General features: G+C 42.2%; 1 protein-coding gene and 1 long non-coding RNA gene across 4 annotated transcripts; one reads left to right on the top strand and one right to left on the bottom strand.

Moving 5' to 3' along the window:
- Nucleotides 1–3,303: 3,303 nt before the first annotated feature.
- On the top strand, nt 3,304–7,445 carry LOC105045210 (uncharacterized). Of its 3 annotated transcripts, none has more exons than XR_012140545.1 (4): nt 3,304–3,545; nt 3,634–3,717; nt 5,597–5,660; nt 7,050–7,445. It is a non-coding gene; the product is annotated as an uncharacterized lncRNA (long non-coding RNA). The 3 variants fall into 3 exon arrangements; XR_012140547.1 differs by lacking the exon at nt 7,050–7,445 and adding an exon at nt 6,322–7,015; XR_012140546.1 differs by lacking the exon at nt 5,597–5,660 and having other exon boundaries at nt 7,050–7,435.
- Nucleotides 7,446–11,592: 4,147 nt separating this feature from the next.
- LOC105035683 (wall-associated receptor kinase 2) lies at nt 11,593–15,160 on the bottom strand. Its single transcript, XM_010911330.4, is given in 5 exon segments — nt 11,593–12,611; nt 12,614–13,630; nt 13,840–13,911; nt 13,914–14,006; nt 14,090–15,160. Coding segments are annotated over 5 exon segments (2,265 nt in total). The 5' UTR covers nt 15,018–15,160; the 3' UTR covers nt 11,593–12,456.
- Nucleotides 15,161–25,629: the final 10,469 nt, after the last annotated feature.

Here is a 25,629-nt window from a genome sequence, read left to right as displayed (position 1 = left end):
ATGGAGTCCAACGAGACCAAGATCACCTGAAACGAAGCTCGAATGGAGGAGATACAAGCTTATGAAGTCGGCACAAGACCCGAGGCGGTGGAGGACCGCCGGCAGACGGTGGCTGGTGGCAGCGGCGCGCAGGATGTATGACCCAGGCCCGCGGCCTAGGCGGGCAGGCGGTCCAGGCGGGCGTGCGGCCCAACTTGGCGTGCGGCCCAGGTGGGCGCGCTGCCCAAGCGCGCGCGGGCCCGCGCGCGGGAGCGGGCCGGCCCAGGCCCAGGCGGCCTGCTGGCCCTTTGCCCCGGTCCACCGTGGACCGAACGGTCCACAAGTAGGCCTGTGGACCGTGCGGGTGTTTCCCACGTATTTCGCACGGTCCACGATACTATTCCGTGGACCGGTCGCGATCGGAGGGTGTGGGTTGATCTGTTTTTTGATCCGACGGTTCAGAACCTGATTTGGGTTGATTAAGGACTCTTAAACCTAATCTAATTAGGTTTTAACCCTTTAAAAGGGTCTGTGGATGAACAGTAAGGTGTGTGGTTCGAGTTTTCTCGCCGTACGAACTCGAGAGGAGAGAGAGAGGTGAAAGCACTGAGAGTGAAGGAGCAGGAGGCTTCTGGACAGTGGTCGCCAGGCTCTTCAGGGATTCAAGGGGTCTTCCAAGAGAGAGAGAGCTTTTGTGAGGGAAACTTCAGGTGAGTGAGAATTGTGTGTACAAGAGTTGAGGGTGAGGTCTCCTCTTATAAAATTTTTTTTTATAGTGAAGTTTGCATGCCCCGTGGAGGCGAGCCCTTTTGTGGCTGATTCACGTATTTTGATTATTTTTTCTTTTGTTTTGTTTCTTCTTTCTTCCTGCTGCATCGTGTGGTACTGAAAGGATCTTGGGAGGTAGTGTCCTGGCCAGACATCCACCCAACACTCCGTACGCTGACTTATCCTCGGATCGGTCTGACTGACGCCCGACTCTACCCACTGGACAGACAGACGACTCCAACAATGACTGCTGACAATATCCGACCGAAGGTATACCAGCCAAATAGACCAATACTGTTTTCAACCAGCCGAACGGCCGAACCCATATTACGGACTCACTATCGGGGGTGGCTGCCGACGTTTGACTTCCACAAGGCACCAGATCAGCTGACGGTGTTTTCGAGTCATCACTCAACATCCCGGCAATCGAATACCGACATATAGTTGGCCAGTCCGTCCAAACACCGTACAACCGCTATGGGCTGTTGTCTTGTCAAGGACATGCTGTGCGGTCGCCCTGGGGCATTGTCCTGCCAAGGACATGGGTTAATTTTGATGACCTAACAACCCACGCCGATTTGACAGTCTCCGGTGACCCACACCGATTTGACAGCCCCCGATGATTTGACAACTCTCCAGTTGTCTGCACCATTAATGGCAGGACCATACCGCATTCTACTATAAAACGGGGTAAGGCAATAGCTTTTTCAGATTTTTTCAAGTTTTCTCAAGCTTTCTCAAGTTCTGGAAAAGCTCTTAAGCTCTAAGCATTATCTCTAAACTCTGCTAAAATCTCATTCGAGTGCTCCATTTCTGTTGAAGCAGAGTACTGACTTGAGCATCGGAGGGTCTTGCCGGAGCACCCCCAACTCCGATTTTGACTTTCCTTGCAGGTCCCGACAGTGGTCGTGATCCCCTCGACTCTAGCTTCTCCGGCATCGGTGGAATTTTGCACCAACACTATCCAAATTATCACTACTTTGGTAATCTTGTAATAAAATTTCTGGATGTAGTTATCCTCATAAAAAAATAATCAAACAAAATCCAAACCCCGACGGCCGCCCCTCCTTTGCTCTCTTGCACTCCTCGCACACCGCCACCGCTCTGGTGCTGCCGCCCTCCTTGTAGCGACGTCCCATGCGTGGAAGGAGAAGGAGGCGGCGGGGAAGGAGGAGGCGGCGGTGGCGGTAGCCTATAGCTCCATCATCTCACCCACGAGGTCGCAGCGAACTCCGGCACGGATGCAGGGGACCGATGGGATGGGTGAGGATGGTGATGGAGGCGGCCACGGGGGTCACAGGGTACGGGTTTGCTGGAAGGCTGGAGCACGGATGGGTGAGGGCGGTGAGGATGGCAATGGAGGCGATCATGGAGGATGTGGGGTGCGGGTTCGTTGGATGGTCGGAGGGCAGTGTCGGAGGTGCAATGGGCATGGTGCCACTGGGGGTAGGATGCACGGAGTAGCCAGGGGTGGGGGGAGGGAGGGTCGGGGTGTGGCGTGCGGGAGAAGGAGAAGAAAGGAGAAAAAATAAAATAATAATAATAATAAATATTAAAAAAATAAATAAATAGTTTAATTATTTTTAAATTATAATATATAAAAAATAATTTTTTTAATATATGTTACATAGGTTGATCTGACTAAGAATTTGGATTACTGGTTCTACTAAATATATATTAAAATATTAAACTAATAATTTGATTTAAAGATATTTTAAAAATTTAATGTTACATTATTAGTAATTTGATTGTTATACTAAATATGTCAATTAAGATTTTTAATAATTTTGTTATAATATTATCTGTGTGTCAAACACAGTAATCAATATTACTGATAATCTATATTACTGGTAATCTATATTACTGATAATCTAGATTGCTTGGCGATGTACCAAATGCCACCCCAAGATGAATTCAAACTATTAAGGAGAGAGCTATACGGGATAAAACAATAATCTCTTTGTAAAGCCTAAGCTATAAGTCTGCTGTTTCGTTTTCCTTATGATAAATATGAGTCATCTTAGACACTATTAACTATTACTTTGCATATACTATGCATGAATATTGAAAATATAAAATAAAATATGGACATAAAAAGGAGAGAGATAATTCGAGAGAGATCCAATTTATTATGATTTTTCTAGCAATATATTTTTTTTTTATTTTTCGATACATGAAGGTAAAAAATGGGAAACATTATAGTCTTAGAAACCCCATAGAACCCACATCAACATTTAAGATGAATTCAAACTATGAGGGGAGGGTTGTACCAGATGAAAAGCAGCAACTCCCTGTAAAGCCTAAGCTGCAAGTCAATCTACTGCTTAGTTTCTCTCACGATAAATGTGAGTCACATTAAGGATACATTTGTTAGTCATTAAAAAAAATATATATATTTTTTTAATTTTTAAAAAATAAAAATTAAAAAGTAATGTTGGATAATATCATGAAAAATAAAAATTAAAAATAAAAAAAATTAAAATAATTGATTTACGTGGAAAGCAAACATTTTTTGCTTCTTAAAATTTACTTTTCTTCTTTCTGACTAACCCGACTCGCCCCGACCCCTCTCCCACCCCATCCCCTTCCCTTCAGCTCTATGCCTTCCTGGCCGGCGAGCACCGCCGATCGACGGGGCTTCGACCTCTGCCGCCCAAGTGTGCCTCTTCAATAGCTTCTACTTGGGGGCGTGCCAGGATGCCATCAACAAGAGCAAAATCCCCAACCTCTCCCTCGACGACGCCGTCGAGTGTGACTCCCTCCTCTATCGTTTCTACATCACCCTCGGCTCCTAGCAGGTCGCCTGTCCCTCTCTTTCCTCCAGATCTTTAATCTCTTACTTTCTCTATTCTTCTCTGATTCTCGGGATCTGCCGTTCTTGTGCAGCTCGCGATCAGCGAGATTGATTCCTCAGCCTCCACTGCCCTCCAGGCTGTCAAGTTGCTCACCCTCTACCTCGCCGGAGACAAGGTTGGTTTCCCTGGTACCCGAACTGAATCTGGTTGGACTTTCTTTTAGGTCTGGTGGTTTAATTTGTTTCGATCTGGAGCAGTAAAATCCAAACCATTTGATCTGTCATAGATTTTTTTTTCCTGCTATTTCTTGTGATCTGATATGAAATTCTCGTCCAAGATATGATTTTGGTCGTTAGGATTGAAACACTTTGGTCGTCCAACATGCTTTCTCACTGTTCGAAGAAAAGCCTGACTTACATGGCGGTGGTGGCTTTGCTATCTTTCTAGGTGGTTGTTTTGTCTCTTAAGTAGACTTGCCTGCGGTTTTGTTGTTATAAGATAATTCTGACTTTCTGGATGTGGATTATCGAGTTGATGTTTACAGTGGTGCCTCAAACCAACATATGGTTATTTTATTGTTCTGTGCTTTCAGTTAAAGCACACCATTGAGAAAGATACGTTGGTGTGCCGGTGGTATGAAAACTCTCTCTTTACATTAGGCCAGATGACCCTATAGTCTTCCAACTATGTATAGATGGACAAAAGGCTTCTAAGAGCTCTATGGAATTGGATGTGTCTGTGTTAATCCCCTATTGCTGCATTCAACTGTAGTGTCCTATGATGAGATTCTATTTTTAATCTCCAGTAAGACTTGTTTTATTGCTTGTCCCTACTTTTTCAGATTTATAGCATTTCAAGTTTCCATCTCAGTTATACAGAATTTCAGTAGCCTAAATTGAGTATTTGCTACAGACACTATATAGTCCCAAGATCGCTTTGCTATTTGACTTAGTATATTCTTCCTCTATATTGTCCATAGATGTTCGACTGATATCAGCATTTGTGATATGCCAAGTGCTAGGATTATTGGTTGCCAGATTTATTTTGAATACGGGCATGCGAGGAAGAGGTGATCGCCCATATTTTTCTCTGAATTGCAGAGAGACCGTGGGATGGGGACTTGAATATTTTTTTCTTAGATTGCTCGCGGTTAGGATCTTATTTCGAAAAACCAACCAATTAAAGATTTTATTCTTTCTAGTATTGGAAGTCTCTAGTTGATCTTTGCAAAAGTTGATATAGTAATAAAACAAACTCATTGATACAGTAATAAAATATGTAGACATACATACTAATTTCAAACTGTTTTATGTAACTATTTTATGCAATTGTGGATTATCTGCCTTCACTGTTTTATGCAACTGTGGGAGATGGTTACATACGTTCTTTTTGTGGATGCTCCTTATCTATTGCCTGCAACCAGTTTACCTTTCTGTATTTATTTCCTATGGTTCATTACAAGAATTATAGCATTTACAAGTCTACTGAAGTTACAGTAATATTTTCCAACTCAGTTGCTCTTAGTCTGCTTTTTCTGTTACTTCTACATGGGTAATACACTATTGTTGCGTTTATCTTTACACTGCTTCAGATAATGTGTTGATATATGGGAGGATATTGAGTCACTGTATAATGGTTTTCTTGGCCAATCTTTCTCATCTCCTTGTTATAGCTACTGTCATTGCTGTTCGATTGACTGGGTTATCTACTTTTATTGCTTATGGGTCTTCACCAACTATCTATATGATCATAATTAGAATGTTTATTGGACATATGAAATTCTGTAACATTCAACTTCTTCAGTCTGTTGTATGCTCTGTCTATCTTACTGGAGACCTCATCAACTATTTACCTTGCTCTACATCAATCCATGAGGCTGTTCTCATTATATATTATAGTAATATATAATCTTCAAACTATTAGTTTTGATAATCTAGATATGTTGGTTCTGCATTAAGAGATGAGGTTAGTATGATCTGTGTCAGTTCTTAAGCTTTAAATGTTAGTGAGACTGTATGTGTTAAGCTTTAAATATTAATGTTGTGTTGTGGCAGGTTGGTCCTCTAGTAAGCTGAATACTATCATTCCTCCACGCAACTTATTTGGCACTAAACAAAAGTAAGTCCAAGCTTCTAAGTAATAATTGACTATATGATAAGACTCTAATCAAGGGCTGAATCTAGATTGAGTTTGATTTAAAGTTCTTAAAGTTTCACCAAGGGCTGAATTTGTTACTTACCATTATGCAATTGGTATAAATCAAGTAACTTTTATCATTATAATTGGTTTAGTTGGTTATAATTATTAATTACACAGTGACAAGTTTTAGAGTTCCACCGTCCATTAGTTTTGAAGATGCTGCAGTATCTTCTACAAATTGGACAGTAGAACAAAAAAATATATTCATAGATTTAATGATGGAGCAAGTTCAAAAAGGAAATAGATCAACCACAACATTTACAAAGGAATCTTGGAAGGAAATACATGTCAAATTTTATATAAAAACTGGAAAGAAATGAGTTGAAGCAATTTCAGAATCAGTTCAATCAACTGAAGAAGCGTTATAGAGTTTTTACTGATTTGAAGAAGTTATTAATCGGGTTTGGATGGGATCCAATCTTGAAAATCGCTATAGCTTGTAATGATGTCTGAGAAAGTTACATTGCTATAAGTAAACATTTATTTTTCTTTTTATTTTTTTATAATTTATTATATTTTTGGTTAATTAATTCAATCTTATATGTCTCACATATAAATTTGTTATTGTAAGTTCATCCAGAAGCGAAGAGATTTCAAACTTCCACTTGTTCTAAATATGAAGAGCTCATAACAATATTTGGGATACTACTGCTACTGGTAAAGAGGCGATGGCAAGCACCCAAGATGTGTCAGATAGTAGTGATTTTCAAGACAACGAATTTCTTTCTGATGATGTTAGTATAGATGGAGAGTCTAGTGGTTCAAGAAACTGTCGTCGTCCAAGAGATCCAATTCCCAATGAGAGTATCCGTCATGTGAAAAGTCAATCAAGAGTTTCAGAGTTACCAGATGCCATCAGATCTCCAGCAGAGGCTAACCAAATAAGGAACAATATGATGATACAACAACATACAGCTGCAACTTTGAGTTCTGGGCAGTACTCAATTGCAAATTGTATTAAAATTTTTGAAACTATTGAAAGAGTGAATATGCCTACATATTTAAAGGCAATTGAGAAGTTTCGAGATAAGAGATGGAGGGAAACATTTATTGAGATATCAAGTGAGCATAGGTTGTGGTGGTTGGCAAATTTGTAGGATGTTCATGTGGCCTTTAGTTGTTTAGATGGACTTTAAGTATTAGAATATTATATCAAGAATTATGTATGTGCATATTATGCTTTATTTGGATTGATGATCTATTGTCTTTTAAATTTTATGCTATGGATTTATGATGTTATGAAGATTATGTATCACTTAAATTGTTCTATGCTAATATCTGTGTTCTTATTTTCTTTCATATTAACAGGATATGGACAGTGATGTGGAGGAGATTGACTCAAAAGTTGAAAAGAATTTAAATACTTCTGATTCTAGTGATGGAGAGGAAATAAAGAAATTTTATTTATTTGATGAAAAAGAAGATGATGCTATAAACCTTGTTGTTACTGCAATAGTTGAGGAGTACTACAATTTGTATCTATGCAAGCAACTATATAGAAATGATAATTTGATTGGTGCTGAATATGTTATGAGGATAATTCTTGAAAATCCAGACAAGTGTCTAGATTTATTTAGGATGGACAGTTATATATTTCTTAACTTTTGCTCTGATTTGAGACAAAGAAATCTATTGCATGATTCTCAATTTGTAAGTGTTGAAGAAAAAGTTGCTATATTCTTGATGATAATTGGTCAAAGAGAGTTCAATTGAATAGTGGCAGATCGTTTTCAGTATTTTGGACAGACACTTAGTCATCATTTTAGAAAGGCACTGAAGGCAGTTGTTCGATATGCAAAGGAGCTTATAGTGCCACCTTTTTTTGTTGAAATTTTTTTTAGAAATTCGTTATAATTTCAAATACTATCCTTATTTCAAGGTATTTTTGTGTGTCCATATTATGAAATTATTTTATTATTTTGATATTAAGTAAAATAATTTATATGTAGGATTGTGTTGGAGCTATCGATGGAATGCATGTTAGTGCTTACGTGCCCTCTAGTAAGCAAATTCTTTATCGAGAGAGGAAAACCATAGTAACTCAAAATATTTTATGTGCTTGCTCATTTGATATGTTATTCACTTTCATCATATTTAGTTGGGAAGGAACTGCAAATGATTCTCGAATTTTTGTGTCAGCGGTCACAAATCCTAAATATAAATTTTCTAATCCACCAGAAAGAAAGTACTATGTAGTTGACTCTGCTTCACAAACATGCATGGCTATCTTACACCTTATCGAAGTGAACGTTATCATCTTTAAGACTATCGAGGAAGGGATCATTAACCAAAAACAAGCAAAGAGTTATTCAATTATCATCACTCATCTCTGCGAAATATGATTGAGCGTTGCTTTGGAGTGTAGAAGAAGTAGTTTCCTATCTTAAGAGAGATGCCTCCATATTCTTTACAAAAGCAAGCATGAATTGTTATAGCTGCATGTACAATTCATAGTTATATCAGGAAGAAGGCACGAGAGGATAGTTTCTTTATTGAATATGCAGATAAAAATATCATTGTTGAAGATGAGATTGACGTCCCTAGCCAAACTACTACAAGTATGGATAGGACTGCTAACTCTCGGTGAGACATGGGTGCAATTGGAAATAGAATTGCTAATAGATTAGCTCAAACATATGGTTTGATTTAGTGATTTGGATTTTATTTTTTAATATATAAAATAATAACAAAATATTTTATACTTGCCAAATATAATTTTTTTATTTTTTATTTTTTCTTTATAGCAATGTAGTTACCAAACATATTTTTTACTTTTTTACTTTTACTCAATAGCAAAAATAAAAAAAAATAAAAAATATTTTTTAAAAATTTAAAATCAAAAATCAAAAAGTGTAACCAAATGCACCCTAAATAATATCAAATATTGCTTCCAGTCGAGGATGATCTGCATATATGTATGTGACTGAAAAAGTTAACCAATGAATTATAGTCGCAGAATCACCTTTTAACCAGAATTGCTGGGCTCCATATTATAAAATAGTAATCCCAAGCTCAGCTCAAGCTGCTATTAATCCGGCATATAAAATAGAAGATGTGAGTAATCTCTTCTCCTGTCCATATATTAAAGTGCCGTTATGATCTATGATAACAAAGCTTTTAGCTGTACAATCATGAGACACAGATCCATTAAAATTGACTTTGAGAACACTCAGGGGAGGTGGGCAACCATGCAACATAAATTGGAGAAGCAAATGGTTGAGAGAAAAATATACACCACCCCAAGGCCTGGACCTGTGTGCTAAGGCCAACAACATGATTACAGACTTGAGATCTTGAAGAAAACAAAGGACCTATCTAACCCTTGTAGATGTTGTAAAACATGATTGAAACTACCTTTCATTCTTTACCTTCCACATGATTTATAACATATGGGTAACTGTAGGCCAAACCCACTGCTCTACCATGCTATCAGTTAAGACAGTAACTAATATCGGTAGATACATTGAAAATTGCAATGAGATATGTCATATTTAAGAGAGATACTTGGAAGATTCTTTCGGAGAAAGAAAAAAACTATATATATATATATATATATATATATATATATATATATATATATATATATATATATATATATATATAATATAATATAATATAATATATAAGGGCACTATACTTGAGGTCGAGAAAACAAAAGGTGCACAGTCTGCCTTTTAGTGGTTTTTTTGGCACCAAGACTCTTATTCTAGCTATCGATAAGCACTCCAGTAGTACTTAAATAAGCATTCTATCATCCATTCACTTGCATAAATCTTGAAATATTTCTCTCCTCTATCACCCATCCTCTTTCATAGATCTTAAAGTAATATATCCTCAGTCATTCGCTATCCGCACAAATCTAAAAATATTCTATTTTCTATCATTTATTTATTTGCACAAACATCAAAGTGCTCCATCCTCTATTATCCATATATTTGCACAGATCTTATCAGCTTTCATCCTCTATTATTCATCAACTATATAAATTTTAAAATACTCCATTCTCTATCATTCATCCATCAATATGGACTTTGAAGTGCTCCATCTTTCATCATCCATCTACTTACACAAATTTCAAAGTAGTCTATCCTCCATCATCTATCTATGTGTACATATTTCAAAGCACTTCATCATCTATCATCTATCCATCTATATAAATCTCAAAGTACTCAATTTTCTATCATCCCTTTGCATGCACAAATCTCAAAATGCTCTATCTGTTATCATTAATATGCCTGCATAGATCTCAAAGTACTTCCTCTCTCATTCTTTTGGCTGTATAGATTTAAAGTACTCCATTCTCAATCATTTATCCATTTGTATAAATCTTAGAATACTCCATTCTTCGTCATCTATCTGCCTACATAGATCTTAAAGGACAAAATCATCATCCACTAGCATAGATCTCAAAGTATTATTTTTCTTTCCATTTTGTGAATTCTCACTAAAATAAGAGACTGTTGCTAAGTTAGTAGGAAAGGTAATTCTAAAATTTTATAAAAAAATTGGTTATTATATGATCCTTACGTGATAACGTTTTGTAATAGAAATAGATGACTGGGCTACATTGTAATAAATTAAAAGTTTTTGTGGCTAATTGATATTTTTTAAATTTTTAAGATCTAAGTTTAAATCATCAAAACTTGCGGAGATGTCTTTATAATTTTTTTTTTTAATTTCTCCCAAACAAAATGGTTATAAATGGTTTGAAAAGAGCTACATGCTAGAATAAGTTGCTTGCAAGCAAGTTGAAATATGTTGCTGATTGTACCAAAAGAAATATGTTGCTGAAGGAAATTGGTGGATCAATGCATCCAAAGGTACATTAATGCGCTATGCACGGTCTAAATTCAATCCCTAATATGCATCAGTTAGGCATCCCAACCTATGAGCTTAGATTCTCTCTAGTTTGCGGGTTGGATTTGAGGATTTGACAAAATACCTACATTTGTTTGTGCATGGATCGTCTATGGGTGTTTGAGCAAGATTGGCACGATTGGTCGGACATGACTACCTCATATGTGTCACCTTGTTTAATTGCCCACTGCTGATTAATGCACGAACTATGGGTGATCAAAGTGGATCCTTAGTTTGGTATATGAAGTGGAGACTGTTTCAACTCGGCGGCTGATTATAATCAATGCTAGTATTGAACTTAATTGTGTTTCATAATACATCAATACTGAAAAATAATGTTGACGTTATTTCAAGTCCATGGTTATATCTTGCTTCAGTAATTCATCAATTTTGGCAACATGATTAGCAGTGTCCTGAATTGAGGAAGGCTAAAAAACCTTTGCCTATATCTATTATCCAGATGAAGATTTAGATTCGATTCACTTACCGAGTGTTTGATATTTGTGGCAAAGAGGACTTGGTTTACATGTCCATAGTCCTTCAATTACGTTGCAAGGAAAGATAGAGAAATCGGAGTCATGCGTGCATCCACCTGATATGTCCCAGGTCTTCCAATTACATGTCCATAGTCGTTCAATTACATTGTATGCAAAGGTACTTTACATGCCCGTAGTCCATTAGATTACCCACTCAAAGATCTGAGAGCACTCCAAACTCTGTCATGCATCCATCTGTGCAGATCTCAAAGCATCCAGTGGTTGATTCAATGGTGGATTCGAATGGTGTACGGTAGATTCTTGACATTGAAATAATAATAATAATAATAATAATAATAATAATAATAAAAATAAAAAAATACGCACGGGAATACAAACAGGCATCCAGTTCAAATGGAAGAGTCTTCTTATGATAAGAAGATAAGAAAGGGGGATATTTTTCTATTCAACTCTTGAAAAGAGAGGTGGGATTTTTTTTTTTTCTTCTTTATGTTAGCTTTTAATGGTACAATAAAACAATATATGGTGGTTTTGCCTTCAATTTGTGCCCATTTATATTGACGTTCGTGTTTGCTGGACACTGGGTGGAACTGAGCTGGGTCAGCCTGTTCCAAAGTAGAGTCACCTGGTAAGACGGAAGGTATTGATAGCTCAAATTATGTTTTGCAAAATAGTGAGAAAAAAATGTACCCCTAATCACTCCAAAGAAATTTATGAGAGACTTGCCCGAAAATATCAAAACTTGAGACACGCCTAAATACCATGGGCATTTAATGAGGAGTCAAGCCAAATAATTGAGCTTCAAAAATCACATCGACTATAGGGTATGTTGTCAAAGAATAATGCCAACCAAGCGTGAAAGCACGGAGCCTCTTACACAACCTTCTAGCCGGCCATAACTAAAGGGCTGGCATGGCTGGCCATATCAAATCTAAACTATAGAAGTCCCAGCAATTTCTTATCAAGAAATTATTCATCTATGGATCTATTTCATAGATTAGCGTGTGTGCACTATACACTTCAAGTTTGCATCTGGAAGATACCATTATTTCTTAAGTAAATGGAGTAATTGAACATGGAGCTAACCTCCTTCCAGATAAAAGCCCAAAATATTTAAATATGGTTCGGATGATAAGCAAAACAAGAGCAGCAACAAACAACGATGACAAGAAAACCATACATACACAATTTAAACAAGTCATATTTCAAAAACTAGAAACACTGCATCTGGTAGACCTACGCACGACTACACATAAACTAGCATCCCCCAACTCGTATTATTCTTATATAATATGATCGTCCCCCAACGCTTCTACAAGAAACTAAGCAAAGATATATATGGAGACACACACACACACACATCATCTTCCACATTCTATATTTAATGCTGCTTTGTTATCTATACTGTAGTATCTAGAGCTTTTATTTTCATTGTAGCTTGATGGCTCACTAAGCAAGCTCTCAATCTCTTCGGGATTATGCTGTAAAAATGGATGTTGTTTGAATTTTTTAACTGATCTAGCTCATCAGCCACCTCCTTCATTTTAGGCCTATCTTCGCCTCTAACATTGAGGCAACGCCTTGCTAGCTCAGCAATATCTTGTATCAACTCCATATCCTCATTAATAATTTGATTGTCCAAAAGTTGTAGTAGTCGATTCTCCTTCATGGCAGATAAAAAACATGATGAGAGGCTTCTTTCTTCATCAAATCCTTCAAAATAAACTGCCTTCCTTCCGGTAAGGAGCTCCAGAAGAACAACACCAAAACTATAAACATCGCTTTTATCAGTTAATTGACAGGTTTGCAAGTATTCGGGATCGAGGTAACCGCAAGTTCCTTGAACTAGTGTAGCAAACTGAGTTTCATCCTTTGGCACCAACATTGAAGCTCCAAAATCCGACACCTTTGCATTGTAGGTGTCGTCTAAAAGTATGTTGGAAGACTTGACATCTCCATGAAGGATTGGAGGGGAAGCCGATGAATGTAGATATGCAAGGGCTTCTGCGGACTGTAAAGCAATCTGCAAACGGATATCTAATGAAATGTTGGATCCACTACTCCTGTTATGGATTAATTGGAATAAGGTTCCATTGGAGATAAATTCATAAACCAACATAGGGACTTCCACCTCCAAACAGCATCCTAAGAGCTTCACCACATTCTTATGGTTGATCTGAGAAAGAATAACCATCTCCTTCCCAAATTCCTTCTTTTGGTGATCATCAATTATTTTTGATTTTTTTATGGCAACTACACGGCTGTCATTCAGTATTCCCCTGTAGACAGTTCCATGACCTCCACCTCCAAGAATTCGGTTCTTGTCAAAGTTGTTTGTTGCCTGCTCCATCTCCTCTTTCGTAAATACGTTAAATTCAAGGCCTTGCTTCGACTTGATCTCTTCAAGTAACAGCCGCCCTCCATGTCGCCGAAAGTATTCCTCTTTTATTCCCGTAAGTTTTCTTCTTTCATGTACCATATGAACGACAATGGATAGTAAGAGTAGAAGGGCCAAGCTGGTGCTACTGACAATGCCTGGAGATTGTAAATAGACGAAGAAATCATTCATGAGTCCCAGTCACAAGAAGGTATTCCCTCTTTATGTATTTCGTTTCCTTATTAAACGAAGATTGAAACTTTTAAGCAGCCTAGTTCTGTGCTTTGCACAGTTGAAGTTTGTGCTTGATGCATGTCTAATGAAACTCGATAGAAACCGAATTTGTTGCTAAATATGGAGGGATTACCTATAACCAATTTCACTGACGTGGAAAGATTGCTGTGGTCGGGATTGCAGGTTCCATTTTTCGGTTCGCCATCGTGCCTGTTGGACATGTACAATTATATCCCCCATCTGTGTTGTTGCAAATCCCATAGCAAGGATACTCCTCTTTGAGATCGCATTCATTAATATCTACCATCCCAATTCAACAAATAGAAAGGTCAGCACTAGAAACAGAGAGAGAGAGAGAGAGAGGGAGGTAATTATAGATAGACCTTGGCATCCATTGGGAAGATAGGGGTTGCCCTGGTACCCACCGGAGCAGCTGCAAAGATATCCTGGGCCATTGGTGGAGTCAGAACATTTGCTGTGCTTACTGAGGCACGCATAGGAGGTTGTGTTGCGCTTTGCGACCTCGCACGTCTCGTTGCCGATGGCCCAGTCCAGCACCACGGGCGCCCGCCCCCCATTCGTCTCATTCAGCTCGCGAGTAGTAATGTAAGCCGTGCTGAAGTTGAGCCGCTCGACTTCGGTCAGAACGGCGAAGCTGCAGGGATTGAAGTTCCACACCCGGGAGTTTTTGAATTTGCTATCGAAGGCCACATCATAGTAGTTGATTCCCTTCGGGATGGAAGTCTGGCAGCAGCCGATGCCGGAGCATGACCCGTTTGTCAGGCTCTCCCTGCTGTGGCAGACCGATACGCATCCGCTCGTGTAGCTAATTTCTTTCTGACTACGCCCACCGATGTACGCGAGGGTGTCGCAGCCGACAACCGTGAACTTGTTATCGATGTCGGAGAACCGGAATGGATTGTCAGTGAAATTTAGACGCCATGTGTTGGACGACACGTTGGCGTATGTGGCGTTGTAGCATTGCCAGGATATGTAGTTGTAGATGCGAGCCTGGGCTGCCTGCAAGGATATGTTGATGAACTCTACGTTGCCGAAGAATGGTTTGTAGACGCCATTGCCAATGTCATTGCAGCTAAGTTCGAAACCTGGAAAGGAGCAGTTCGGGTCGATGCCGAATGGGTAGGGGATGCTAATGTTGCCGCATGTCGCTGGGCAGCCAGGAAGTGTGTTGACCGACGCCGACGCAGTCACGGCAATGAGCAGTACTGCTGTGAAGAGAGAGTAGCACAGCAGCATCAATGCGCCCATGAATGGGTTTGCTCCTCCCACCCCTCTCCCGGCCTCTCCCATATCTCACTCTCTTACCTCCTTAATTTATTCAATCTATCAATATATGCTTCCTCCTCCTCCCAATAACTAGGATCAGCTTATATGCCTTGGCGCGCCACTAAATATATAGAGGAGAGTGGGACGTTGAACGAGGAGGATCACATCAGCAACCGAAGGCACTTGCGAAAATATAACCGTTGCGACGGTGGTACTGTATCAAATTTATAACAAATCAATGATAATTTTTATATTTTATTGATTACCATATATTTTATTAATTTTTATGAATTATACTCCATACTGCTCTTATATTTCATTCATTTCTGATTGATGATTAATTTGTTACAGTGGTGACGTGGTATCACCGTTGCAGCGGATATTTTCTCGGCACTTGCTGGCTATTTTTCAAGACTTACCTGTTTCATGGGAAGCGATTTAGGTCATCGCATATGTTTTCATCATGTGATATAGTTCAGTGGTTAGTAGGCCAAGACATAATTAAAATTTTAGAAGTACTCTTTTTCTTGAGAAATTATTGCATGGACTAGGTCCAAGTGGACACAATACACTGTGATCTCTTTCCTGTACATGTGTTTCTCTTTCTTGAGAAATTATTGCATGGACCAGGTCCAAGTGGACACAATACACTGTGATCTCTTTCCTGTACATGTGTTTGATGGTGGATAACATTGTGGTCACGATACATTGCGATCTAAACTGGTTCCATCCACATCCATAGTCTGCATACATACATACGTATCAATAAGACATCCATGCTATTTAAATTCAATTCCTGATCTGCATCAATTAGCTAGGCATCCCAATCCCATCTGAGTCAACCTATTGATGCTCTCAAATTCTCTCTAGTTTGCATATTGCACATGAAGATCCAACTAAATACCTACTGTTGCTTGTGCATCCATCAACTGTGGATGTTTGAGCAAGATTGGTACAGATTAATGATAATGTGCTTAAGTTAGCAGTCAAAATAGAGAAATTATATTCTACACTAAGTGCACCATGTTCACCATAGATTGCTTACACGTTACACGAGTAATATGATGCATGGGGTGTAACATATAATTTCTTATTGAAGTGGGCCCTTGAGTTGGTTTACAAAGTGGAGATGATTCCAACTATATGATCCATCATATTTAGGATGTTAGTTTATGATTGAAATCGAAATGGATTGGAATGAAAATCAAAATTATGATATCCCTTGATATTTTTGATTTGTAGCTGAAATCGAAATTGAAATCAGAATAGGGTTTAAATATTAAGGCAGAGTAGGGATTAGAGCATTTCTATTTTTTCTTAGAATCAGAATGCGAATAAGACTCATCGCAATCAAACAACTGAAATAGGAGTCATTTATTTTCATTCTCGTTGTGGAGTCCAACTATCCTCAACAAAACATGCCTTTATGCAGCATTTGATTTGCGATCAGAATCGAAATTAAAATTGAAATGGATTAGAATAGAAATTAGAATAGAAATCAGAAAGATCATATCTCTCAATACATTTTGTTCATTATCAAATTTGGAAATGGAGGAATTTGAATACTAAGAGAATAGAAATTGGAGCATTCATATCTTCTTCGATAATTGAAATAAGAATGAAATTATCTCTACTCAAATAGCTAGAATGGGAGTCACTTATTCTAATTTTTATTTTAGAATCTAATTTTCTGCAATCAAATATACCCTTAATTTTTCATGATGACCAAATCTAGTAGCTTATAGGCCATGCATCCCTGGATCGATGCTTTTTTATTTTTTTTGACAGAGGGGTCCATGGCTAACTTAAGATGCACTTACTCGATCACTTATCTCGTCCCGAGTGGCGGTAATTGGTTAGACAGTCCACTGCTCAGCTTGTGGACCAGTGCACCCATAAAGCAACTGGAACAATGATGCACAAAAGGAAAAGAGTATGATGCACATATATTTGTGTACGTTGCTTTATAGACGGACTGATCCTCCAACGATAGATTTATCCTTTTCGACGACTTGCTCCGCTGCCAGGTCCTCCTCTAGTAGTCAATCATTAAAGGAGGCACGAGGTGTAAAATCCAAACAATTGCTGGATGGGGCCGCTGTTTGGCTGTCGCGCATAGTGTGAGGATCCTTTAATCCTTTGATACCCAAAGGCTAAAAAAAAATATAGTGGACAAAATGATGGATTTTTTCGTACACCTATTTGGTAAGTGGAGAAAATGATTGATGGCATCCACGATCATGTGGCACACGTTGTGTGCTCAGCAGGTAGTCGGTCGTGCACTCGCATGCCTTTCGATTTTTTTTTTTTTTTTCTATTATTTTCTTTCCGACAGAATGGCCCTGGCTAACTTTTTAATTTCCTTCTTCCTTTTCCTTTTCCTTTTCTGACGGAAGGGTCCATGCTAACTCAACCTTTTCTCCCGATCGATCACTCGTCCCGCCTGGCTTTGGACGATCATTCTTATCCGGAGAGCGTACGTCTTCCGGAAAACGATAGACTTGTCCCGTTCGATGACTTGCTTCGTTACTGAATCTTCTCCGGCAGATAATTTTTTTTTAAATAAATTATATCTTTGATCATTAAACCATATTAGATTTTTTAATAATTTTTTAATTATAAAAATTTAAATTTTAGTCTCTAAATTTTTTGAATTATTTTAATATTATTCTTCGTTCATTTTTGATTTTTCGTATCGAAAATCTTATGTCACAGTCATCGATATGTACGTGGCTCTGTTCATTTGCATAAGTGATATTGGTGCTGATTTGAAATTAAAAAAATAAAAAAAAATTATGATAAATATTTTCGAAATAAAAAAATAAAAAAATCTGTAGCACTCCTTTTCTCCTGCAACTACGCTGCTGCTCTTCTCCACTATAGCCCCCATACAGATGGGCAACGGGTCCGGCCGCCTATGGCCCGACCCAGCACGAGATGGGTCGTGCTTGTGTTGGGTCGTGCCAAGCACAGCCCATCGACTACAATGCCATACCGTGCCTGGCACGGCCCATAAGAGGGGTGCTGGGCTGGGCTGGGCTAGACTGGATTTGGATTTTTTGACCCTCGATCTAGGCCCGACACAACCCATAAGAGCTTGGACCGGTACGATCAGTGGGCCAGGCACGACATGGCCCATGTGCCATTTTGGCCCCCTTCAAATGGGCCGTGCCATGGCATGGCATGGTCCGTTTGAAATTTTTTAAATTTTTTTAAAAAATATGAATAAATAAATTTAAAAATATTGGGGACTAGGGATTTAAATATAAAATCATCTTGTTAGGTAGGGGTTTAGTGTGGACCCCTATCAGTTTATTAACAAATATCAAAATGATACCGGAAGAGAGGGGCGCTAGACCTAACCTCTAGAGTACAACGAGGAGGAAGAGAAAAGAAATAGAATTATAGATGTGACTCACCTCAACAATTAAAAACCTTAATATAATTAATAAAAAAAAGATAAAATCATACCAGCTTGTCTCTGCTATCACTGAACTCCTTCAAGACCTTCTCTCTGCTCCCTACTCTTCTGTGCTAGCTTGATAAAAATCCTACTGATTGTCGATCTCATTTATATCGTCTTCATCAGAGGATGTAGCAAAATATCCATCTTTATATTTTGCTTTTCAGACTCCGTCAACAAGAACTCTTTCAAAATCTTCCCAAACTACACTAGTCCTCTTACAGAAAGAGGTTTGACCTTGAGTAGTTTCAGAAGGAGTAGGAGCAATGGAATTAGTTTCTTCTCCCTCAAATATAGAGGAAACGCCAAAATGGCTTTCATTATAAGATGCAATTTTTAAATTTATAAATCAAAAAATAAAAACTAACTCGAGGTTGAGAAATTGAATAGAGGTAGCATCGAGATTTGTGAGCTTCCTTTGTGCCCCTCGACAAAGACCTCCTCTTATGCTTCTCGACAAGGACCTCCTCTTATGTTGTACTTGAATATTTGCTAAATACAAACTAAAAATTAAATTGCTAGAATACTTGCAATATTGCTAAAAGAAAGAAATAGTAGTAGTAGGGAAGGGAGAAGAGTAAATTTGGTGTGGTGAGAATGGGAAACGAAATGGCTATTTATAGAAATCCATAAATTTTTTTCTAAAATACTCCTCAAAATAACCGCTTTATGACTGTTGGGAGGGGTAGAAAGGTAAAATAATTAAAAAATAACCATTTTTGATCATTTTCTGTCGTTATGGGCGGTGTTGGGTATAAAATACCCCCCAGCCGAAGTTCATGACAGGAGTGACCCTCCGGGGATTTTACCAACGTCCGACCTTCGACGACATCTTTTCGAGCCTCTCCGACGGTCGAGCCTCCGCAACGTTCTCGAGTTCTGCCGACGGATAAACCCCCATCAGTGTCGACCGGATTCTCCGCGACGGACGAACTCCATCCAAGTTTCTGCGGCGGTCAACCGCCTTCTAGACTTCATCCGGGCTCCTACGGGAGCCGGACTTCTCCTCCAACTGCAGGTAGACTTCATCCGGGCTCCTACGGGAGCCGGACTTCTTCTCCAACTGCAGGTAGACTTCATTCGAGCTCCTACGGGAGCCGGACTTCTTCTCCAACTGCAGGTAGACTTCATCCGGACTCCTACGGGAGCCGGACATCTTCTCCAACTGCAGGTAGACTTCATCCGGGCTCCTACGGGAGCCGGACATCTTCTCCAACTGCAGGTAGACTTCATCCGAGCTCCTACGGGAGCCGGACTTCTTCTCCGACTGCAGGTGGACTTCATCCGAGCTCCTATGGGAGCCGACTTTCGTCCTGAACTCCTGTTGCAGGTAGATCTCATCCGAACTCCTACAAGGGCCGAGCTCCGAGCTTCTACTGCAAGCAATCCACTCTGAGCTTCTACTTCAAGCGATCTACTCCGAGCTTCTACTGCGAGCGATCTACTCCGAACTTCTACTGCAGGCTTCGGCTGAGCTTCCTCGACAAATGATCCCCATCCGGGCTTCTACGGAGATCGGACTCCGATCGAACCTCTGTAGCGGACAGATTTCGAATGAACTCCTACGATACATGGACTCCAGCAGCCGGACCCCTCCAGCGGATGAATCTCTCCAGCGCCATCCGACACCCACTGCGGTCGACCCTCTGCCGAATTCTGTGTGAAATCGAACTTCGTCTACGGAAAGCCTCTGACCGAGCTCCTACAGCAAATGGCCTTCGCCTGCAGTATTAACGCCCAAAGCACCCAATGGTAGAAGGCTCGCCAGCGACATCCGAGCTCCTCTCAGATGGATAGCTACCTCTCTCCGCCAAACACCTCAACCGAGCTTCGATCGACACGCCTGGACTCCTTGGCGGGCCACAGTAATGGCCACGACTCTGCTCCACTTCCTGCGGCCACAGTAATGGCCATGACTCTGCTCCACTTCCTGCGACGGATTCTGCGTGGCTCCACCACTCTCTGGCAAGTCGCGACAACAGATACTGATCCACTCCCCGCAACAGGCTCCACGTGGCAGGCCACGGTGATAGCCACGACTCCACTCCACTACTCTTCATAACAAACTCCTCCTGACCCCGAGCGGCCCACTATTAGGCGATTACAAACGTCGCTATCAGTCTGTTGCACCTTCCACCTATAAAAAGGAGATCCTAGATACGTTATTCTCTAAGCTCTAATTTCTATCTCGAAACTCTGCTAAAATTTTCGTTCGAGTGCTCCATTCTTGTTGAAGCAGAAAACTGACTTGAGCGTCGGAGGGTCTTCCCGGAGCACCCCAACTCCGATTTAGACTTTCTTTGCAGGTCCCGGGGCAACCACGACTCCCTCGACTCCAGCTTCTCCGACGCCGGGAATTTTTACACCAACAGGATTGGCGCTAGAGGAAAGGCGTGTGTCTTCGCAGTACCCTTGTTCTTAAAGGAGCGCTCAACGGGACCGCCTCTGATCATCTTCTCCGACATCCTCTTCTCCTCCTTTTACTAGATTTTCGCCTGATGCCTCCCCTCAAAACGTCCACTCGACGATCCACGACCTCCGCAGCCAGATCTCAGGCTCTGACCTCACCTCCAGTTTCTCAGGTTCCTCCTCCTCCTACTGGTTCAGCAGGTCAGAGGCCTCACTGAAGCGGTGCAGCCATACAGCAGCAGCAACAGCCGCAGCGTCAGTACGACTGCAGAGAACATCGTCGGAACTCCAAAATCCGACGGTAGGACAGGCCACTTGGGCCAGTCACCCCATCTTTCCGGAAAGATGAATCCGAGGGTGGAGAGCCCTCAGTCAGATCACGATTCTACTCTTGGAAGATCTCTACCTCCATTCTGCCAGAAGACCCTTGAGACTCGCAGTCGAGAGGATTTCCTAGATCGAAGGCTCCAGGAGATGAACCGACGGATCGAAGAACTCCGCCTGCTCCCCCCACTTATGGTGAGGACATTTGTACTGACCCTCCCTTCTCTCAAATGATCATGCAGGAATCGATCCCGCCAAACTTCAAGCTCCCTCAATTTGAAAGCTACGACGGGACTTCGGACCCAGTTGACCACCTGGAGGCCTTCCGGACAATGATGCTACTCCATGGTGCGCCAGACGCCATCCTGTGCCGAGCTTTCTCATCCACCTTGAAGGGAGCAGCGAGAAACTGGTACTCGGTGCTGAAGTCGGGTACCATCTTTTCCTTTGATCAGATGAGCCACTAGTTTGCGGCTCATTTTGATAGCAGCCGGCATCCTCGGAGGGGTTCGGAGTCCCTCATCAACATCAAGCAAAGGGAGGGGAGTCCATTCGGGCTTACGTCAACCGTTTCAATGTCGCTGCATTGGAGGTCCGGAACTTGGACCAATCGGTCGCGATGGCCGCTCTGAAAGGCGGCCTTCAAAAGAACGACCTTCTATTTCTCTGGAAAAGAAGTACCCCAGGGATTTTGCTGACTTGCTGGCTCGGGCCGAAGGATACGTCCGAGCAGAAGAAGCCTTCAAGATGAAGGATGAGGAGACCGCGAGAGAGCGGCAGGCGGGAGACTCGAGTAAGCCCGCAGTCGAAAAAGGGCCGAGAGAAGCTCGCCATGTTCTCGAACTCCTCCCGGTACAAGCGCACCCAGACTCCTCCCCGAGCACGCAGGCAGAGAAGCCCGGAGCGTAGGGTTCGGTGGGGCTCTCCCCCGGGAAGATTCCGCAGCTACGCCCCCCTCAACGCATCAAAAATCAGGTGTTGATGGAAGTCAGAGAGCAGCTCCCAAGGCCAGAAAGGATGCGCACGCACCCCGGAAAGGCAATCCTAACAAGTTCTGCCTCTACCATCGTGACCACGGCCACGACACAGAGGAATGCATTCAACTCCGAGATGAGATCGAGGAGCTCATCAGACGAAGCCGGCTCGACAGGTTCATTCGACGCCGGCCTGAGGGTAGAGAAGATCGGCCAAGGGCCTGCCGCAACCTGAGCCGTCAAGGAGAGAAGAGCAGCCCGGAGATCGGCCTCCAATTGGGATCATCAACTCCGTCTCTGGAGGACCTTGACGGGGAGCAGACCTTCTACAGCCCTGGAGATTTGAAAAATCTGTAAATGTATTACGAACGACTTCGTTTTAAATCAAGATTCCTTTCAGATTTGCATATCTTTTCCTTTTGGCATGGACTTGTAATGACAGGGGATAACCCCTTCAGACAACGAAAATGATACCTAATATGGGCAAAATCGAAGACCTGATTATTTTTAGATCGGATGGGGGGAGAGGCCCTACAATACCCTTATGTGCCCCTCAGCCATGTTAGGGACAGGAGGAGAACCTCGCCCTAACATGAGCAAGATCGAAGACCCGATTATTTTTAGACCGGATGGGGGAGAGGCCCTACAACGCCCTTATGTGCCCCCACAGCCATGTTAGGGACAGGAGGAGAACCTCGCCCTAACATGAGCAAGGTCGAAGGCTCGGTTATTTTTTAGACGGATGGGGGGAGAGGCCCTACAACGCCCTTATGTGCCCCCACAGCCATGTTAGGGACAGGAGGAGAACCTCGCCCTAACATGAGCAAGGTCGAAGGCCTGGTTATTTTTAGACCGGATGGGGGGAGAAGCCCTACAGCGCCCATATGCACCCCCACAGTCCTGTTAGGGACAGGAAGAGAACCTCGCCCTAACATGAGCAAAGTCGAAGGCCCGATTACTCTTAGACCGGATAGGGGGAGAGGTCCTGCAATGCCCATATGTGCCCCCACAGCCCTATTAGGAACAGGGAAGAACCACGTCCTAACCTGAGCTGAAATCGATTACATCAGAAATAGGGAAGGATCTCGTCCTGACACCAACTAAGGTCTGGTCATTCAAGATCAGATAAGAAAAAGAAAACCTCCTCAGCGGCCCCTCCGCGCTCCCGCGACCCCACTAAGAGCAGAGGGAAAATCCTCACTCGAGAAAAAAAAAGAAAAAGGAGAGGGGGGTTAAAAAAGAAAGCGACGAACTGCATCAGCGACAAATGAAAAATAAATTACATCAAAAATACAGGGAGCCCCGCCTCAGCGAGGATTGGGGTTCTTATCAAAATCTTCGATCTCCAAGAGAGCTCTCAACACAGGCCAAGGATAAGGCGGCTTCCTCGGGGCGACGAGAAGCTCAGACCTCCATGCTCGAACTCTGAAAGGAGGCGTCAAACTCGAATGGTCCCGGACAAATCTGCGGCCATAAACAAGAGGATGGGTCAATGCGACGGCGATCGGGTACCTCCGAACGGCATCGATATCAAACAAGGCAAAAGCCGAAAGAAGCTCGGCAAACGACAATTCAACACATGAGTAAAAGAGGTAACGGAAGATTTTCTTCTCACGTTATTAACTAAGTATGCATTACAGAGCCCTTGAGACTGAAGAAGAAAGATGACAAGAAAAGCAAGCCGACGTGGCGACGACCAGGAACCTCCAGACAACATCGGCATCGAACGGGACAAAAATGAAAGAAGTCCGACGGACAACATTTCAACACGACGCGCGGGCAAGGTAACAAAGATCTTCTTTTCATTTCGTTAGCAAAGTATGCGTTACAGAGCCCAGAAGGCCAAAAAAAAAAAAAAAACAAACAAATGGCAAAAGAAGACACATAGAAGGACAAAAGGCAAAAAGGGCCCTAAGGGGGCCCGGCTTCTTCCGACTTCGAACTTTCAGCTTCGATCCTCATCAGGGAATGCCTTAAGCTCTCGACTTCTTCTTCCAATTCTTTCTCCCTCATTAGCATCTCCATATACCTCCGATGAAACTGTTGGCTTTCGTTCTCCGCCTCTCGGAGCCTCTTTCTCAGGACCCCAGATTCCACCTCCGCATCCTTGACTGCCTGTTGCTCGTATACCAGCTGGATCTTCAACTGCTGCAGCTCGGCCTTCCCTCCCCAGGACGATAGATAGCTCTTCTATGGTTCCTCTCAGGGATTTGAGTTCGTTGGGATCCCGAATAGGAGCAAACTGAGCTCCTTCAGATAACTACCTTTGAAGGCGGGCAACCTCATCGGTCGCCATCCTGAGCTTCCCCCTGTAGTCGTCCACCTGCTTGCACCAGCCGGCCCGGTACGCATTATAGTTCGCCTCGGCATCCTGGAGCTGTTGCTGAAGGTCGGAGAACTTCTTCGACCATTCTTGGTCGCAGTCGGCCCGAGTCGAAAGCCAGGACGAGCTTTCTTCCAACTAGCTGATCTTCTCCTGCACAGCCGACAGCTCCGCTCTGAGAGAGCTGATCTTGGAAGCTTGAGCCCAGGATCGATCGCTGGCGACTTCTTATGTTCCTCGAGCTCCTTCTCGAAGTTCGCTTTCCTCCGGCTGTACTCCATGATCTCCTTCACGTGGAGGTTCCGAAAGTAGGTGGCCTCCGCAGTGACCTCAGAGTGGCTCTCCCTCAACCTGCGAAGTTCGTCCTCCATCTCCTTCGACTTTTTGTTAAATGACGAACTTTCTTCCTCAGATGTTGGATCGTGGACTTCAGCGGAACCCCCTGTGGCAAGGAAGCGCTTCGGCAGGACGCTGCTATCGGGGAAAAAAGCGTCAAGGCACGACTCATTGCAGAAAGAAAAAGAAAAGAGTAGAGAAGCCCTCCATAAGGAGAAACCCAATTTTATTGATTGAATGTTTCTTGAAGACAAAAGAGAAAAAAAAATCGCAGTAAAAGAAAAATACAAAGTCAGAGGTCTCAGACCTCCGAAGTAGGAGTTGGGGAGCTCGATGTTCTTGGAAAGGGGGCTGCGGTGGCAGCGGCGGTAGGAGAGGCCCGGCTTCGTCTTCAGACACCTCATCCAAGAAGCTGAGGTCGAGCTCGAAAAATTTTTTGACCATCTTCTCTTGGCAGAGCTCGAACCCCTTGATGAACGCATCTTGGCCGAACTTGACGTTCAGGTCTCTCATCTCCGCAGAGGCCTTGAACTCCTCCACCGCTTGAACCCTGGCCTCCGGGATCAGAACCGAAATCCGCTCCGTCAAATCTGCGACCTCGGCCTCCGCCTTCCTCACTATCTCCTCCGAGGCCTATTTTCTTTCTCAAGGGCCTCTTGGAGGTTGGCTACCTCGGCAGCCTTTTCCTTGAGGCGAGCGGCTTCAGCTCGGCGACCCTCCTCCGCCTGGATGGCGTCTCTCCTCGCCGATTCATCGCCTCGATGTTGGCAAGGAGCTGGTGCCTGATCTGCAAGGGCGGCCAGGAGG

Source organism: Elaeis guineensis, chromosome 4 (assembly GCF_000442705.2).
Source record: "Elaeis guineensis isolate ETL-2024a chromosome 4, EG11, whole genome shotgun sequence".
Classification (NCBI taxonomy): domain Eukaryota; kingdom Viridiplantae; phylum Streptophyta; class Magnoliopsida; order Arecales; family Arecaceae; genus Elaeis; species Elaeis guineensis.
This window is presented reverse-complemented; position numbering and strand designations above follow the sequence as displayed.